This window comes from Tiliqua scincoides, chromosome 7 (assembly GCF_035046505.1).
Source record: "Tiliqua scincoides isolate rTilSci1 chromosome 7, rTilSci1.hap2, whole genome shotgun sequence".
Lineage (NCBI taxonomy): Eukaryota > Metazoa > Chordata > Lepidosauria > Squamata > Scincidae > Tiliqua > Tiliqua scincoides.
In genome coordinates this window covers 23558084-23577922 of record NC_089827.1, presented here as the reverse complement: position 1 = coordinate 23577922, position 19839 = coordinate 23558084, and the positions used below count along the sequence as shown (strand labels likewise).

The window sequence follows — 19839 nt, the reverse complement described above, 5'->3', positions numbered from 1 at the left end:
CTGGAAACCTTAGTATAGGTATCCCCCACTTTTCAAGAGAATGTTGACATTCTCTCTTTTGACGTTTTCCTGCAGCTCACAAAGCATGTGTGCACATGTGTGGATGAGGAAGGGAAAGCTTTTGGGTCCTTTTGAGCAGTCACCTCTCAGGTTTTGAAATGGCAATTTGAATTTGCAGGCTAAAAGAGACTGCCTGTCGCAGGTTTTACATTCGCAATTAGCATTTGAATTGGCAATTAACATTTGTAAGCTAACAAAAGACTCTGTTCTGCTTCTTGACAATTTCCTGTTTTTGTCAGTGCCCTGGTCCCTAACCTGCCGAATATGTGGATAATGCCTGTATTTATGAATAATACCATCAAGTTCTATATATTTTGATAGGTAATTTAATGCAGAATGTAATGAAACAAACTGTGTTGAATTGTCTCTGTTATAGCCAAATAACCAGAAAATAATAAACAGAAAAGGAAAACACAACTGCCTTATGTAACAAAAACTGGATCTTCTCAACTCAAAACTGACCAAGGAGACTGATTGTTCTGAGAGCCAATGAGGTATTATTATGATGCAGCATGGAACCAATAAGGTGATAGTATGGAAATGAGAGTTATTTCCATGCATCAAAGCTAATATTTGGTCACCTGTTTTTTTGTTGGTTTATGATTTGTTGGGAGAACTGTTATATAGTTAAATAAATAAACAAACAAATAATGGGGGTGACACCATTACTGCCCCAGATGACACCAACCCTAGTGATGACACTGGTGGGAAGTTTGGGTGTTGTTGGTCACTGGTTTAGATATAAGTTGGACCCCAGAACCTGGTGGGAGTTAGGATCATGAAGAGATGGACATGTGGAGCGCTAATATTGGGGCAGTGGGTGGAAGGTTTCTTGTGTTGGAAGGAGGGAGATGAGTGTGGGGGGGGGGAGGATGGAAGGATTATTGTTGAGAGTTATTAAGTGAATTGTGATTTCTGGTGGGAACGGGGACCGAGAATAACTCTGTGAAAGTCTAGCTATGTGAAGTTTAAAATCATAGCAGAAAAAAAAAAATGTTCTCATGGGTTTTGCTTGTATGCAAAGTCTTTCAGGTCACAGAGAGTTCCTGTAGCTGGTTGAAAAAGAGGAGGGGGTTGAAAATTAATGTGGGGGTGGGATGTTTGATGGTTCTTGTTGGTCACTGGCTAGAATCCACTTTTAGATTCTAAACATTCATGGTGGACTAGAGGTCTATCAGTGCTTATTAACCATGATGGTTACATTGAACCTCCAGCTGCAGGGACAATATGTCATCGAGTACTACGTGTAGGGGAGCTACAGTGCAGGGGGCACTGACTTTCATGCTTGTGTGGAAATGTTCACTGCATTTATTTTCTGGTTATTATTAGCATTCATTTCATGTCATGGTTGGCAACCTTCAGTCTCGAAAGACTATGGTATAAGCCTATAGCACCCGGTATTCCCAGGTGGTCTCCCATCCAAGTACTAACCAGGCCTGACTCTGCTTAGCTTCTGAGATCAGACGAGATCAGGCATTTGCAGGGTAACAGTCATGTCCAATCCTATTCAACTTCCAGCACAGACGCTGCTGCAAAGATACCCCAAGGAGGTCTCTATGACTGCCACTCCCCCCACCCCAGCCCACAGGATGCATGGTTGCATCAGCACTGGAAACTTGGATAGGATTGGGCCCTTTGTCATATCCAGGGAGGGTGTCAAAATTTATGGGTCCTGGGTGTCAAATGACCTAACTATGCCTCTGACTGAATCAGCAAATGATAGCTCCATAGGTGTCTTTCTATCGCCTTATAACTTCCTCTAGAATTTCAGATTGGAATCACTTGTCATTTCTGGAAAAGAAGCACTAGTTTACCACAGGCAACTTTTCCTCTACATTGACCAACATTGGTTGTGCGTGATAAAAAGAGTGCAGGTGACCTGAAGAAAATTCCAAAAATGGCCAAGCTACCATGTGACACCTGTAGTAATCATATAACAAACAAGGTCATGTGACTCTATTCCCCACTTTTTTTTCTTCTCAGATACAATTGATCAGATACAAAGTCCTCCTCGGACTTTGGGACTGAGATAAGTATTCAGGGGCAGCACTGTAATGATCATGATGTCACCAGGGGCAAGGCAATTTTGAATTTAGCTGGGGGGATTATGCTGGCTTTCAGGAGGGTCCTGGAGGCTTGAAGCCACATCTGTGGACTTCCACTCTGCAGTGAAAACCTGAAGTGGGATCTGAACAGTGACAGGAGCTGTTTGCTACAGCATGGAGTTCCACAGAGGGGGCTGCAAGCCTCCAGGAACCTCCCGGAGGCTGGCATGACCCACCAGGTAAGTTTAACTTTGCCTTGCTCCCAGCAGTGCCATAATTGCTGTGGTACATCGTGGCACTCTTAAGGGGGAATGGTCCTCTTCTGGTTCCCCTGGTGGGTCGCAATCCACTAGTTTGAGAACCACTGCAATAGATTATATTTACATATTTCCAATTTTGACCTGGGGTTTTCCATCAGCATATTATTTAAATCTACTGGTTCTATAAAAATTTTGTGGAGTTGTAAAAGCCCCCCTTTGCAAATGCAGAACTAAAACCAATATATGGGATATGGTGCTCCTTTCTTATGTAACAACTTCCTTGTCTTATTGGGGCTTACTGGCAGCCTATTGCTCCAGGAACAATGCTGAGATCTGGGTTTAATGTGGTCGTAACATAAGATCTGAGCATGTGATAATCCTCTATGAAGCTCAGGGTAATCCTTGTGAAAATACTGCAGAATAATATGACCCTTGAATTATTTCTAGCAGATAATGCTTTCCACAGAAAATATAATAATAATTGGGCATCAGGCTTTTGCTTGGTCAACACAGCCAAAGAATTGCAGGGGAAGAAAAACAGTTTAATAAAATGAGCATAATTTTTCACACAGGTTATGCACACGTTTATACCACCTAAAGCAACATGTCAAGCAAACATGAAAATTTAAAGGAAAGCAACAAAAGCTTCACAAAGATCAGTGAAATGTATTATGGGTTTGCACAAATCCCTGGTACCACACTGAGTATATATGTAGCTGTAACAGATATCACCCTTGCTGAAAAGCAAGTGCTGTTGATATTAAGGAAGCCGCCTTCTATTGAGTCAGACCATCTAGCTCAGCATAGTCTGCCCTGATTGGCAGCTGCTCTCCAGTGTTTCTGACTGATATTTCCTAGCCCTACCCGGCGATGTCAGAGACTGAACAACCCAGAACCTTCTACATGCAAAGCAGATGCTCTACCACTGAGATACAGCCCCATATGCACAATGCAAGAGGGCTTGCCTTTTGGACATTCATTCCAATTATAGCAAAAGAATCAGAGCATTAGCAGAAGGCTTTGCTTTCTGTGGTCAGCATTGACATGAAAGAATGTGAAGCTCCCATGCACCTCAATGAAATATATGCTGGAATGATTCCCGGTGCGACATGTCCAGAGAGATTCAGAACTGCACTCAAAAGCTTTTTCCCTAAAGGTTTTCGCACTACATTGATGTCGAGATATGGAACGGGTATTTCTCCCCCCCCCTCACCATATCGCCTGCTCAGTGTTTGATTCAACATATTGCTGCAGCTTTGAAAATAGTGGAAATCAGCCAGTTGCACCTCACAAGTTTTTATTACTCAGAGAAGCTGTTAAAAAAAAATTACAAGTATTTGTTGTTAACTTTCTGTTTGAATATTGTCTCAGTTACTGTGCTATATATTCGAAAAAGTATCACTAAGAGGTCAGAATTATCCCAATGGTACTTTCTGTTCTCTAATTCACACTGGAAACCACAGGAAGTCATGCTAAGTGATACCCCCAGTCCTAAGTACGTGATATCTCTGCTTTGCATGAAGCTTATTTGCACATAATCACCAAGCCCTGTATACACACACACGCACAGAGAGAGAGAGAGAGAGAGAGAGAGAGAGTTTCTGACGCACAAATGGGACTCTGTACAAATGGAGCTCTGTACATGCAGGGTGCAGCATGCATGTTTCATTCTGTCCCAGGCACGACTCAGAACTTGCACAGTCTGTGTTCATATGTACCAGAACTCCAAGGTGCTCTGGAATGCACCTAATTTTCTATATTATCTAAATGAATAGCTGATTACCAGGTAAATGGTACCATAATATTCAGAGCACAATACTCAGAAGTACGTCCACTGTGATCAACAGGGTGTGCTCCCAGGAAACTTAAGACTGCAGCCATAAGTGCTAACATTGAACTCTATAGCCATGATCCAAATACAGGTGGGACATCAGTATCCACTGATTTGATTTTCCACTGATACTAGAGTCCACTTTTAAATGCCTTGTAAGAAGGGGAAAAAGCACCAAAATCCAATTTCCTACCTTCGTGCTATTAACTAATTATAATTTCATTTCATTAGATTCAATTATTCACCCTGTCTAGTGGCTGAATGCAGTATAGAGTCTATACCAATGCATTCTGCGGTGATAACAGAGGAGCAAGAAACCTGGAAGTGGGTCTTTAAGCCATTTCTGCCCAACATTGCATATATGCAACAGGGACCACATGTGGGCTGGGCAAAAATGGGTTAAAACTATTTTTCTACTGATTTGGTATTCATTTATTTATTTATCTTAATTCACTGAGGTTCCGTAACAGAACCCCAGTGGCTAACAAGGCACAACTTGTATATTCATGTGAGGTGATGGTGCTCCATTTATTCCAGTGCTGATGGAAATGCATGTCCTCATTTCTACCTTGTTCAGAGTTCTTCAACCTATGAATCATGACCCCAATGAGGTTGCAAAGCCTCATTTCAGAGGTCAGGGCAACATTTCAAATCCTGTGCTAGAGAGGCTTGGATCCAATCCAATAACATTACTGCCTTATCAAAACTGAGTTCTTGATATATTCCTGCAAACTGTCTTGTCCTGCAGCTCCTAAGGCCAGCTCTGCACAGGCTGCCACCTTACAAGGCTGTTGCGAAGACCCAAGAGGTGGCGGAAACAGGGCAGGGGTGGGCGGATCAGGTACTGGGAGGGGGGCAAGATTGGTGGTGGGGCCCCAGTCTCATACTTTGTTTTTTGGTGCCATGGCACACAAAAAAATTGAAGACCACTGTCGTAGTGCAATTGGGGTCTATGCTGGCCGTTAATGCATGTAGTGCACGAACAAAGGCTAGTGCACACGTGTGGATGCACGTTCTAGTCCATGCAAACAATTCCTGATCCTGCCAGAGAAGCTACACGCAGAAGCTGCTGCAGCCTGCTGGAATGGCATATGGATCTGCTCCAGAATGATGGGCATTTGCCAGTTATCACACATATTTATTGCTCTCCCCCTTGATCGGTCTCTGTCATTCATGTCAGAATTACAGTAAGTGGTAGGTACAAAAGTGCTCACACATTTACATGCCTTTAAACTTGAAATGTCTGAAATGACTATCAAGACGGATGAAGCTGTTTCAGAAATGAAATTAATAATAATAATAATAATAATAATAATAATAATAATAATAATAATAATAATAATAATAATAATAATAATAATAATAATAATAATTTACCCAGTAAGAGCAACTTGACTGTTCTGGCATCTCTCACTGCATCTTCTTGGAGCCTTTTCTCAAGTTCCCGTGACCGTTTGATGGATTCTTTAGACTCCGAGCTGACTCCATTGCCCATATTGTGGAATTAAACAGGATCAGCTTATTATCCGAGCAGGCTGATTTCTAATCACAAGAAGTCTGCTATCTCAAATGGGCAGTGTAGCAGAGATGCTAAAATGAGGTCCAGAATTTCTTTTGCCGCCTCCTATCTGTAATCTGCCTTTATCCACTCAGCAATGCTTTTACATCCGTCACCTGTGTCAGAGGATAGAGGGTTTTTGTAGATGCCTCTGAAGTTGACTTGCCGTGATGTCATGATGATGGCATGCAAATAGTAACACATTGCTGAGTTACCTTTTGAAAGCGATGCCTAAGCATGTTGCAAAGAAGGAACTGGCTTTGTGCCTCAGACCAGGAGTGCTCCTAGCCTGGAATAGGTTATCTGATAGGAAAACCTCTTCAAAACCCTGACCAAAGTTCAGTATGTTGAATTTAACCCTTGATTAAAATTGGAAGAGTTAAGGATGATGCACTGAGGGGCATTTCTAGTTCAAACAGAACTCAAGCATGTCTAACAGCCCAATCCAACGGGTGTGATTTGCTGGTGGAATGTGCACAAAACATCCTTTTGTATGTTTCAAATGCAACACCATGGTGGCATACAAATGGGGGAAGCAAGGGGGCCGCGGGCACCAAGCTGCAGCGGGGGGTGACACCACTAGTGACCAAAATTGCTAAAATCACAGTTATTAGGAATAATACCATCATGTTACATACCATTCAATGTGTAATTTACTACAGAATGCAATGAAACAAACCGGAGTGAAATATCTCCATTCTATCAAAGGTTATAAAAAAAAAAATACAACTGTCTTATGTAACAAACAGTAGATTTCCTTAACTCAAAATAGACCAATGAGACTGATTATTCAAAGGGCCAATGAGATGTTGTTATGACACAGCATGGAACCAACAAGGTGTTAATAAGGTGACACCCGGGTGTGTGTGTGTGACACTAATAGTGACCAAAATTGTAGACATTGTAGTTTTTAGGAATAATACCATCATGTTACATACTGTTCAATGCATAATTTGCAGCAGAATGCAATGAAACAAACTGCATTGAAATATCTGTGTTCTATCAAAAGCTATAGCCAAATAACCAGAACAGGAAACACAATTGCCTCATGTCACAAAAAGTGGTTTTCTTTAACTCAAAACTGACCAATGAGCCTGAGTGTTATGAGTGATTACAAGGTGTAATTACATGGAACCAATGGAACACAGCATGGAACCAATAAGATGTTATCATGAGTCAGCTCCCTTTCTCATGTATCAGAGCTAATACTCAATTCAGCTGAATGAGTGTCATTAAGTTGGCCACTGTTTTTTTGTTGATTACTGATTGCTTCGGTAACCTGTACTGTTCTTTAGTAAAATAAATAAATAAATGGGGTTGACACCATGAGTTACCAGACTGGGTGACACCAACCTTAGTGATTGCATTGGTGGGAAGGTTGGTCACTGGCATAGAGGACTTTTAAAGTGGATTTGAAACTTTCATGGTGGACTATAGTCTATCAGTGGTTACTAACCATGATGGCTACATTGAACCTCCAGATGCAGGGGCAGTATGTCACTGAGTCAGGGACAGATCTAGCATTTGTGTTGGGGGAAACATGAGCACTCTTAACTCCAGAGCCCAGGTCAACCAGGCAGTTAGACCTGGGCTCCCAGTTGAACTTCGACCTCTGTGGCTAAGGTTTGCTGAGTGGATAGACCTGGGCTCCTGCTCCTACTGGGTAAACCTGGGCTCCCATTATGACTGCCCTCTGCAGCCATCTCTTCCAGGTGGGTAGACCTGGCTCCTGGTTGAATCTGGAGGCCAGAAAGTGATAATAGACCATAAAAGACCCATCTGAAATGTTGTGGTTCTTGAAAGATAGAACCTTCAATTGTAAAAATCTCTATGGGGATTTAGAACAGCCTGCCCATGTAAACCGCCTTGAATTAAAGTCTGAGGAGAAATCTGACAACCAAGAAAGGCGGTATATAAATGCCTGTATTAAAAAAAAAATTAAATGACTTGAATTGGGACATTTTGTGACAAATATAACTAGGCCTGCTGAAGGGTGTCCCCTAGTACTGACTTGCATAGCTGGACAGGAGTAAGTATTGTAACCAGGAATGTGTACTGAATCCTTCGCCCAAGTTTCCTGCAATGCTATAATGTCAAAAGTCTTAAGATAATCTAAAAGTTCCTTGTCATGCTTTTTTCTGCCCCAACCAGCTATATTCCATGATCGTATTTTCAGAGCATGAGAAGAGGGGGCATGGGCCAGAGGTAGATTATCTAGTCATTTATCATTTTGCGTCAGGACCTCAATTTCCAAGGTATCAGAGGACACACACAGAGTAGGAATCATTCCCTGAGGCATAGTGAAGTCCGGATTGGGAAGGGAAGGAATTACTATAAGATCCTCAGTACTGGGACATTGAGTAGATATCTGTGTCGAATAGGTGACAACGTGGTAAGTCTCCTCCTGAAGCTCCAAATTGATCCTGGTATCCACTTGGTCATTCTCCGGGTAGCTTGCTACATTTTGTTGTTTCATTTTTAATAAGTCTCTTTGGGGGCTGGCGTCTCTCACATTATCATCAGTGTCATTAAGAGACTTTGCTTTAACTTTGTCCGGACGCTCAGTTGTACTTTGTTCCCTCCTTAGAAGTTCTTGTGGTGAGCAATCATGATGAACATCAACTGTCACTCCTGCCACTATTCAGACTGGCCAGGAACTTTCCCCTGTTGTTTTGGGATCATTTACAGAGAGTGACCCTGGAAGGGGGAGGCATCCATGAGGAGAGGAGGGAGGCAAACTTCCTCCACCTAAAGGCTCCTGATGGATCCCAGCCTGAGTGGGCAACTTTCAAAGGGGGTCTACTTCTAGGGATGATGTTTGAGGGTCTTATAGAAATGAGCTATTCGAATATGCAGGAGAACATTGGGTCAATATAATGTCTGTTAATTCCTGCCAGACCATCTCAAATTTTTTGACCATCTGTAGTTGGTTTTGTCGAAGGAGAACTCTGTACGCCTCCAGAGCCTGCCTGGTTAGCGTGTCCTCATCGATATCCAGCTGGAGCAGCAGGTCCATGGACTGGGAGCTTGTATCACTGCTGCGAGAGCCAGTATTCTGAGGAGGTGTTGTAGTTTGTGAAGAGACATTGGGTAAGCTGTATGCATCCTTAAGTGCTTTGCCTTGTTGCACTGGAAGCAAGGCTTTTAGTTTCAGTAGTAAACTGGCAAAGCTGTCAGTGGCTGCTTTCATTTCATATCAGTCATATTCATATCTGATTTCATATCAGAGACTGTTGACATAACATCCAAGTGTAATGAGGACCAAGGATCAGCTGTGTTTTCAGCATGCTGATTACACTTATCACCTGACTGAGGGCTGGGCGGCTGGCCAAAATTGGCCGGCCTTGGAACTGCAGAAGAAACTGATAATGGAGACTTCAGATGGTTTCTCTGGAACAGTGGCTTAAGATGCATTTCGCCAAACACCCGGTTTTGGAAAATATTGAACCTTTCAAAAACGTGCTTCCTCTCATGAAGTAAGCGAGGAATTCTGTGAGTCTTGAATTTCAGCAAAATGCAGGAACATCATGGCATTTGGTGTCACTGAGGGAGCCAGATCATTTCAATTAAATCAATGTTATGTATATCAGAGAGAGTAGCCTAGATAAAGAGTCAAGTGCTCGTGGTTTATTTGTCCATTTTCCCCAATTAAGGGGCGTGTGCCAGATCACTAGCCTCAGTTGATTTCTCAGCAAACGACAGGCTGAGTTCACATGGGTTTCTGACCTCACCCCCTCTTCAGACAGGAATGGGTTTCTTGGATGTCTGAAGTGAGTGTCTAAATGTTGTGCAGGATGGGAGGGTGAGAGAGGAGGGCTCTGGATGTCCTTATGAAGCAAGTCCAACTTTGATAAAATAGAATTGAACTGCCGGCAGATGTATACAATTGTATTCCCCATTATTATGGAGTAATCTCCTAAAAAAGTTAAAAACTGATTGCTAGTAGCACTCTCTTCCTGTGGCGAGAGTTTGTTATGTAGAGAGGGGAGATGTGGTGACTGTGAGTCATAAATATCTCCCAGCTGGGAGGAGGGGGGGGCCGCTGGTCTCCACCCTCTGACTCCGTGGCAGTGTTTTGGACCTCAAGGACAGCACACTTATGAGAAGAGATAAAATTAGGCTCACTCACATATTGCATCCAGGAGAGTTCACCCAGGCGTCTCTGTTTTGAGGACTTGCCGGAGGAGTTAACATGTTCTGAATGGATTCTCTGCCTCTTCTTTTTCCCCATGGCCTCCGTGTTTCAAAGTATGAAATAACAATCCACGGTAATCCCCGCGTTGTTGCAAACAAAACAAGCGCTGCCAGTGCCTTTTGGTTCAGGAACAGATTTTAAGACCTCCCGGACAAAAAGTAACCCAGAAGTCCTATCTAAGGAAGAAAAAATGTAAAAACAACTAGCACAAAGATAACCTGCTAGGCGGCCATTTCCCCCCGCCCCCGGTTTTCAGCTGTTAAACTGCTCAGCGTAGGAGAGGCGGGGCTTGTGTGCCTCAATCTCGTCCCCCAATATTTCTCCCTCTTCCGCGGATGAGGCGTGGGAGCTCCCTTTGCCCTGATCCTGGAGGTGGGTGTGTTTGGGGGTGGCACTGCGCACAGATAACATCCAGTGCCTCTTGGAGTGGGGGAGTGTGGGTTCATCTTCATTGTCACCTTCTACCTCCTCCTCTGCGGAGGAAGCTGGGAGCCTCATGGGTGGATGCTCTGGGGTGCCCCCTAGTGGTTGCTGGTGTGCCTCCATGGCAGTGTTGACGCTGGCCTGGACCATGTCCTGGATGGCCCTGGAGAGCTCTTCCCAGTCTAAGGTGCTGAGCCCCACTCAGGGAGTGAGTGCATCAGGGGCCTCGCTGTGGGTAGCCATGTGTGAGGGGGGGTGTCCGCCAGTTCGGGGGGGCTCACCACTTCTCCAAAGTTTGGTCCGGTCCCGGGCTGGCGTGTGGCCAAGATGGCGCCCGCGCACATGGTTGTCTCCTCCGCTGCTCTCCTGCTGCGGCTGGAGGCGGCTCAAGCGGCTGGACAGCCCCTGCTGCCAATGCTGCCGCCCCTGTCCAGCTTGGGGGGAACTGGTCTTCGCGCTCTTCGGGTGCTAATCCAAGGTGGGGCCTGCCAACTGCGTGGCGCCCTGGAACAATGGGGAGGGGAGGAGGAAGCTCCGCGCCCCTGCTGCTGCTAGGGGGAAGTGGCTCCGGAGGCTGGCTGTGGCCTGAGCACTTGCGGGTGAGCCTGCCTCACCCCTGCCAGGTCTGGGGGGGTGAGTGGCTGGAGACATGGGAGCGCCTGCTGGGTTTGCAGCTGCCGCCGCTTGAACAGTTGTTGTCAGCTAAGGGGGGGCTGCCTTGGGGTCAGATGAGGGCAGCCCAGGTGCTCCCACGTTGCACGGCTGCTGCCACTAAAGCGGCTGCCCTGGGTCAAGTGAGGGCAGCCCAGAAAGCGGGCCTGGTTAGCTGCTGCCTCTCGGCAGAGGCACAGGGCTCAGGCACGGAAGGGCGCAAAGTTCAAAAATAGATTTGCCTGCCTTGCTCTAAAGCAGGCAGCCACATGGGAGTCTCCAGGCTGGCTGCTGGTAAAACAAAGGGAAATTTTCTTAAGGGACAGCAGCTGTCCTTGCCTGCTGGAGAGTTAGGAAAAAGTTTATTAAAGGGACAGCAGGCAGTATGGCCTGCTGGAAGGCTGGAGAGTTAGGGAAAGGAAAAAAGTAGCTTCTCCAGTGGTGGAGCTGAACCCAGCTCTGTCCTGCTTGGCTGAAACGTTAGACCAGTCTGGGGAGTCCAGGCAGCCCCTCCCCTCAGGATGACCAAAAGAATCTGGCCTGCCTACCTGAGAGGAAGGAGCTACCCACTTGTAAGGACTAAGACGGACATGGAGATCCCACTGGAGAATGGCTGGTTTGTTAGCTCAAAATTGCAGGTTGAAAGCTCACTGCATGTTCAGAAGTACACGCACCCTTCCAAAAGCTATTTTTGGTAGAACTTGGCCTATTCTCCCTTGCTGTCAATAAAACTACCTGGCTTTGCAGAGTTTGCAGTGCTATTTATTTTAACGTGACAATTTTTTCCACAGAAAAACTTCAAAGGCAGATTAGTCTGAGGAATTAAAAATGTATAAATGATATTTGTGCCCCCTCAGAGGGAGAAAGGCAGGATACAAATGTGGTAAATCAATTTGATACCATCACAGGAAGAGGCTTAATTGAGATAGGGCAGTGGTTCTCAAACACTCTGGGAGTCTGAGAACCAGGCGTGGAGAACCAGGCTTGTGGAGGCGGGGACTGGGATGGGGTGGTGTCCCAATGGCGCCACAGTGATCACAGAACTTTAACATACCTGGGGGACTGTGCAGCCTTCCAGAGGGTCCTGGAGACTTGCAGCCCCTTCCGCAAAGCCTCCCCTTTGTAGCAGCATGCTCTGATCTGCAGTCAGAGCGCACTCCTGGTTTGGAAGCTCTGAGCTCCAGAGCTCTGACTACAAACCAGAAGTAGGCTCTGAGTGCAGATCAGAGTCATTGCTGCAGAAGGGAAGCTCGCAGAGGGGGCTATGAGCCTCCAGGAGGCTGCACAGTCCTCCAGGTACATTAAAATGCTTCTGGGTGCCTGCGGCGCTGCAATTGCTGTGGTGCCATCAGGACATCCATTTCAGGGTCACTCCCCTTAAGGCTGTGGTTTTCAAGCTCTCGGGGAGTTTGAAGACTGCAGTAAGTCCTTGCAGGGGAGGGGGGAGACAGCGGGGGTGGAGGGAAGGCAATGACATGATCCCCAGGATCGTGTCACTCAGGGGGCTGCAGGGACTGGCATGCACTTACCAGTCCCTGCAGCAGCATTCTGGGGGTGCAGGGAGCCCTGCACAAGTGTCTGCAGGGCTCCCCAGCCTGCTAAAAGTGAAAGTGGAGCAATTGTGTCGCTGCCTTCCCTCTGTCCCGGCCCCTTAAGGGAAAAGAAGCCAGGGCTGTTCAGGCTGGGGTGTTGGGATGCCCCAGTTTGAATAGCTCTGCCTTAAGGGGAAAGTGACGCTTTAAAGTTTCAATGGTGGGTTGTGATCCACCAGTCTGAACACCACTGAGAAAGGAGGTTTGCATGCTTGTTTTGAATCATATGACAGAGTTCATTAGCATTGCTATCAGGCTGAGATCACCAACTTTGAACTGTCACCAGGCTTATCTTATCTTCTCATAAGACTAGGCTATTTCCATTTCTTACCATCTGATGACCTTGGTTTCAATTTTTTTCGTTATGCTCATACTTCACTTCATGTCAGGTGCATACACCTGTTATTCTTTCTAAAACAAAAAAAAAAGCATTTGTTTCCATAAACAATACCAACACTGGAAGAGGCTGCAGTACAAACATTGAGGGAAGGAGGCCCCCATTTTTACTGTCATCCTGGCAATGATGGGAGGGGTCTAAAAATCAGGTCCCACTAAAATCCCACTAAAAATCAGGTCCAGACCCACAGTTGGACAACAACTGTTTTAGATTGTGCACAGGTGAACTGCTTGTGAAGGATACTGTCATTCTTTACTGTCATTTACTTCTGTACTTCTGTAAATGCCTTTCCACACAATACTACCTCTGAACAAGACCACTTAGTACTACTTAACACTGTTCACAAAGGTGCTCCTGAACAAACAAGCTAAGAGTTCAAAACTGCATAAAATAAAAGGCATACTAACAGTGATTACTTCCCAACCATGAAATATGCTTTGGTGCTACATATACAGTATGTTACACATACAGTATACAAACATATACAGAATACCATCTGGTGCAGGGGTCTCCAAACCCCTTTCAAGTTTGGAGGAAAGTTTCAAGTTTCAAGTTCTTTCAAGTGAAGGAAATGGAGCAGTGAGCGTGTGAGTGAGTGACGGGGGAATGCTGAGTGGGCAGCTTGAAGACTGTAATCCTGGGCACCCGTTCCTGGGAGCAAGCACAATGGGACTTACTTTTGAGGAGACCCGCACAGGAGGACTGAGCAGCTGCACTCAATTGCTTGCTTCTGCGCTGCGGCTCGGGCAGGAGGGAACGGGCGGTGCGGGCTCTTTGGGCAGGAGCTGCTCCGCCAACCCGTTCGCACCCTCTCCTATGGGGCACAGCCGCAGGATGCGTGGGAGCTGCGCTAGTGCGCTCAGGCTGGTGAGGGGCAGGTGCGTTGCGGGAGGGGTGAGCCCCTCCCTCCCACGGGTTGGCCCCGCACGGAGCCGCAGCAGGAGGCTGAAAGAGCTGCTTGCGGCTCCAGAATGGCAGGTTGCCGACCCCAGACCTGGGTCAACACAATATAGTCAGCACATTCCATTGAACCTGAAACCTTTGGAATGCAAGCCACATGATCATTAATCAGTACTGCCAGCTACTGCCTGACCAGCCATGGGGTGAGATGAAGCAGATTGTGTCCACAGCGGACTGTGAGGGCCTGAAAGAGTGGTAGATTCAGGGTCCTGCCACTCCAGCCTCCGATTGACAAAAGCCACAACAATCCACTGCCCACTTGCCTTGCTTCCCATGCAGTTTCCTTAAAGCAGGACATACAGGCCTTCTGGCTTTATTTACAGGGATAGAGCTCTCTGTACCTTTTAAATTACACCAGAAGTCTTGCACTTCTGGATTTGAAGACAAGAAATGTAGTAAGGCACATTTTTCTTTTATTTTCTATAGCTTCACAGTAGAGGTGGCAGCCGTGGTGTCTGCATGGGCAATGCTCTGGACTGCACCATAAACAGCATAATAAACGTGCAGAAGCCAGCATCAAAACAGCAAATTGGAGCATTGAGGCATATGCCATCAAGCTGTTGTGCAATGACATCAGAAGATACCTAGCCTATCCTGAAAAAAAAAATTCCAAAATAACCAATCAACTCCTAATACATGGATGAGGAACTGAAAAAGAGCTGAAAACAAATAGGTATTTCATTAATCATAAATCAGCTCACAAAGTGTAGGAGTATTTTGGTGCTGCTCTGCTGGTTTTCTTGACATCCTTGTCCTAGCACGCTATAAGCAGAACATGGGATCGTGGCTCAACCATGCACATAGCACATCGTAGACCACAGCACAACTGGTTTCGGAGAGGAAGTTCCAGATTCACAGCGCAATCCTAACTCTGTGTTCTTCTAGCAAAGCGACCACTATGCAGGCCTAGAATGTTGCAAACATGCCATGAAACGCATATGTGATGACTCAGGAGCAAACTGCGCTGGCGGAAAGGCCTGCAGCATCTGCAGCCCCAGAACAAATAAAATCTACACCGAGCAGTACAAGGGGAGGGGAGGGTGAAACAGAGGCATGGAGGGGGAGTTTTTGGGCAGGGAGGGCAAGAGGTGGATTAGGCCCAAGAGAGGTTGGGATCAGCAAAGCAGGCTTATGCTGTGCTTGTGCCCCCTTCCTGACTCTTTTCAGACCTCCATGGGTTTCTCAGACTTGTGCCAGCTAAATAGATCTGAAAAGCCCCATTGGGGGGGGGGGTCTTTTCATGGGGTAAGGAGACAAATGTCCCCTTATTCTGAGTAAACCTCCAGTCTGCTCCTAACCAGCCCAGGACATGGCATGGGCTGCTTAGCCTAGCTGTGCTGGCTCTGGTTAGGATTGGGCTGTCAGTCATTGGCAAATCGACCCTGCATATGCCTGATCTTGTCTGATCTTGGAAGCTAAGCAGGGTTAGGCCTGGTTAGTACTTAGATGGGAGACCGACAAGGAATACCAGGTGCTATAGGCTTATACCATAGTCTTTCGAGACTGAAGGTTGCCAACCAACCATTGGCATTGCCCGTTCTGGAGCCGGGGCTTCAGAAAGCAGGGCAGAGAAAAACCTCTGTCGAGACCCCACAGAACTGCTACCCAACTGGAGCTGCCCAGAGCCTGCTTCCAGACAAAGTAGCTACATATGGTCCTGCTTGATGATGCGTCAGGATCAAAGCACATGACAGAATTCTATCCTTTGGACACATCTGGGAGCAGCTACACTGTTTGCATCAAAATTAACCTGTTCTTAGTGATCAGTAAAGGGCAACAGAATGTCAATTTATGAAGGTTTTATACAGCAACTGTCCACTAGATAGCGCTGGTATCTTCAGCAAAGGACTACTGCTGGGAACTGACAACATATAAGCAATGCAAGAACTTTGCATCAAATGAATGTCACTCTGGAAGTGGTCAGATTGCTGACATACATTTTGCAATATGAATTCATTTTCGAAACAATAGGACATTCACCATGTTCAGAATATTATTTTTTTGAAACAGAGACAGCAACACCAATGTTCTTTTATTTCTAACTTGAAATGTTTGTGCTCATGTCAAATGCTTCCTCTTAAAAAGGAAAGGAAAAAGAAGACAAATGCTATCTTATGACAGGAAGGTGGGATATAAAAATATAAAATAAAACCTATGCCATGAATCAGATAAGCCAAAGAAAAATGTTCACATTTTGCCATATCATAATTCGAAAGCACACAAGCAGCACAATTTGAGGGCAAGACACATGATTTGAAGAACTGCTGATAGAGAGAACATACATAGTTGGCAACCTTCAGTCTTGAAAGACTATGGTATCACGCTCTGAAAGGTGGTTCTGGAACAGCGTCTAGTGTGGCTGAAAAGGCCGATTCGGGAGTGACAATCCCTTCCACACTGGGAGCAAGTGCAGTCTGTCCCTGGCCTGTCTCCCTGGCTATGGGCCTTCCTTCTTTGCCTCTTAGCCTCAGACTGTTGGCCAAGTGTCTCTTCAAACTGGGAAAGGCCATGTTGCACAGCCTGCCTCCAAGCGGGCCGCTCAGAGGCCAGGGTTTCCCACTTGTTGAGGTCCACTCCTAAGGCCTTCAGATCCCTCTTGCAGATGTCCTTGTATCGCAGCTGTGGTCTACCTGTAGGGCGCTTTCCTTGCACGACTTCTCCATAGAGGAGATCCTTTGGGATCCGGCCATCATCCATTCTCACGACATGACCGAGCCAACGCAGGCGTCTCTGTTTCAGTAGTGCATACATGCTAGGGATTCCAGCACGTTCCAGGACTGTGTTGTTTGGAACTTTGTCCTGCCAGGTGATGCCGAGAATACATCGGAGGCAGCGCAAGTGGAAAGCATTCAGTTTCCTCTCCTGTTGTGAGTGAAGAGTCCATGACTCGCTGCAGTACAGAAGTGTACTCAGGACGCAAGCTCTGTAGACCTGGATCTTGGTATGTTCCGTCAGCTTCTTGTTGGACCAGACTCTCTTTGTGAGTCTGGAAAACGCGGTAGCTGCTTTACCGATGCGTTTGTTTAGCTCGGTATCGAGAGAAAGAGTGTCGGAGATCGTTGAGCCAAGGTACACAAGGTCATGGACAACCTCCAGTTCATGCGCAGAGATTGTAATGCAGGGAGGTGAGTCCACATCCTGAACCATGACCTGTGTTTTCTTCAGGCTGATTGTCAGTCCAAAATCTTGGCAGGCCTTGCTAAAACGATCCATGAGCTGCTGGAGATCTTTGGCAGAGTGGGTAGTGATAGCTGCATCGTCGGCAAAGAGGAAGTCACGCAGACATTTCAGCTGGACTTTGAACTTTGCTCTCAGTCTGGAGAGGTTGAAGAGCTTTCCGTCTGATCTGGTCCGGAGATAGATGCCTTCTGTTGTAGTTCCAAAGGCATGCTTCAGCAGGACAGCGAAGAAGATCCCAAACAAGGTTGGTGCAAGAACACAGCCTTGCTTCACGCCGCTTCAGATGTCAAAGGGGTCTGATGTGGAGCCATCAAAGACAACAGTGCCCTTCATGTCCTTGTGGAAGGATCTGATGATGGTGAGGAGCCTGGGTGGACATCCAATCTTGGGGAGAATCTTGAAGAGGCCATCCCTGCTGACCAGGTCGAAAGCCTTCGTGAGATCTATGAAGGCTATAAAGAGTGGCTGTCGTTGTTCCCTGCATTTCTCCTGCAGTTGTCTAAGGGAGAATACCATATCAGTGGTGGACCTGTTGGCTCGGAATCCACACTGTGATTCTGGATAAACGCTCTCTGCAAGTACCTGGAGCCTCTTTAGTACAACTCGGGCAAACAACTTTCCTACAACGCTAAGGAGAGAGATGCCACGGTAGTTGTTGCAGTCACCCCTGTCGCCTTTGTTCTTGTACAGCGTGATGATGTTTGCATCCCTCATGTCTTGAGGTACTCCACCTTCTCTCCAGCAGAGACAAAGGATTTCATGCAGCTCAGTGATGATGATCTCTTTGCAGCACTTTAGGACTTCGGCAGGGATGCTGTCTTTTCCAGGTGCCTTGCCAAAGGCAAGGGAGTCCAGGGCCACGTGAAGTTCTTCTAGGGTTGGTTCACTGTCAAGCTCCTCCAGCACAGGCAGGTACTCAATGTTGTTCAGCGCTTCTTCGGTGACTACATTTTCTCTGGAATATAGCTCAGAGTAGTGCTGCACCCAGTGTTCCATCTGCTGCGCCCGATCCTGGATGACCTCGCCTGTTGCAGACTTCAGAGGGGCAATTTTCTTCTGTGTTGGACCTAGGGCCTGCTTGATACCATCATACATCCCCTTGATGTTGCCCGTGTCAGCTGCTATCTGTATCTCGGAACAGAGCTGGAGCCAGTAGTCGTTAGCACATCTCCTGGCAGCCTGCTGGACTTTGCTGCGAGCACCTCGGAGGACCTGCAGGTTGCGCTTACTGGGACAGGCCTTGTATGCTGCTTGAGCTCTCCTCTTTTCCTCAATGACTGGTGTCAACTCCTCAGAGTGGGCTTCAAACCAGTCTGCCGTCTTGTTGGTCTTCTTGCCAAATATGGACAAGGCGTTGTTGTAAACAGCATTCTTGAAATATTCCCATCTGTTGTATGCGTTTGCATCGACCGGGCCTGGAAGAGATTCCTCAAGCGCTCGTGCAAATTCCTCCACTTTTCTCTGATCCCGGGTCTTGCTCGTATCAATGCGAGGTCTTCCTTCCCTTTTCATGTGATATAGTCGCTTTGTTTGCAGTTTCACTCTGCTGCACACCAGAGAGAACATAAGAACATAAAAACAGCCCACTGGATCAGGCCATAGGCCAAGCTAGTCCAGCTTCCTGTATCTCACAGCGGCCCATCAAATGCCCCAGGGAGCACACCAGATAACAAGAGACCTCATCCTGGTGCCCTCCCTTGCATCTGGCATTCTGACATAGCCCATTTCTAAAATATGGAGGTTGCACATACACATCATGGCTTGTAACCCATAATAGATTTTTCCTCCAGAAACTTGTCCAAACCCCTTTTAAAGGCATCCAGGACAGATGCTGTCACCACATCCTGTGGCAAGGAGTTCCACAGACCAACCACACGCCGAGTAAAGAAATATTTTCTTTTGTCTGTCCTAACTCTCCCAACACTCAATTTTAATGGATGTCCCCTGGTTCTGGTGTTATGTGAGAGTGTAAAGAGCATCTCTCTATCCACTTTATCCTTCCCATGCATAATTTTGTATGTCTCAATCATGTCCCCCCTCAGGCGCCTCTTTTCTAGGCTGAAGAGGCCCAAACGCCGTAGCCTTTCCTCATAAGGAAGGTGCCCCAGCCCAGCAATCATCTTAGTTGCTCTCTTTTGCACCTTTTCCATTTCCACTATATCCTTTTTGAGATGTGGTGACCAGAACTGGACACAATACTCCAGGTGTGACCGTGTCGAATGCCTTCTGAAAGACCAGATATATAATGTCCACGGGTTCTCCCACATCCACATGCCTGTTGACCTTTTCAAAGAATTCTAAAGGGTTCGTGAGGCAAGACTTACCCTTACAGAAGCCATGCTGATTCTCCCTCAGCAAGGCTTGTTCGTCTATGTGTTTTGAGATTCTAACTTTGATGAGGCATTCCACCACCTTACCCGGTATAGATGTTAGGCTGACTGGCCTATCGTTTCCCAGGTCTCCCCTCTTTCCCTTTTTAAAGATAGGCATGACATTTGCTACCCTCCAATCTTCTGGCACCATGGGTGTTTTGAGGGACAAGTTGCATATCTTAGTCAAGAGATCCGCAACTTCATTCTTCAATTCCTTAATAACTCTAGGGTGGACGCCATTAGGACCCGGTGACTTATTGTTCTTTAATTTATCAATGAGGTCTGAAACATCTTCTCTTTTAACCTCTATCTGAC

General features: G+C 46.3%; 1 protein-coding gene and 2 pseudogenes across 1 annotated transcript in view; 1 reads left to right on the top strand and 2 right to left on the bottom strand.

Moving 5' to 3' along the window:
- Positions 1–5691, bottom strand: part of GNAT3 (G protein subunit alpha transducin 3) — a 29165-nt gene extending 23474 nt beyond the window's left edge. Inside the window, exon 1 of the mRNA XM_066634670.1 lies at positions 5574–5691. Within this exon, the coding sequence (XP_066490767.1) occupies positions 5574–5691 (118 nt within the window). The remainder of the gene's footprint in view (positions 1–5573) is intronic.
- On the bottom strand, positions 1443–1559 carry LOC136658050 (5S ribosomal RNA; annotated as a pseudogene).
- A 9645-nt stretch (positions 5692–15336) lies between the features above and the next one.
- On the top strand, positions 15337–15455 carry LOC136657736 (5S ribosomal RNA; annotated as a pseudogene).
- Positions 15456–19839: the final 4384 nt, after the last annotated feature.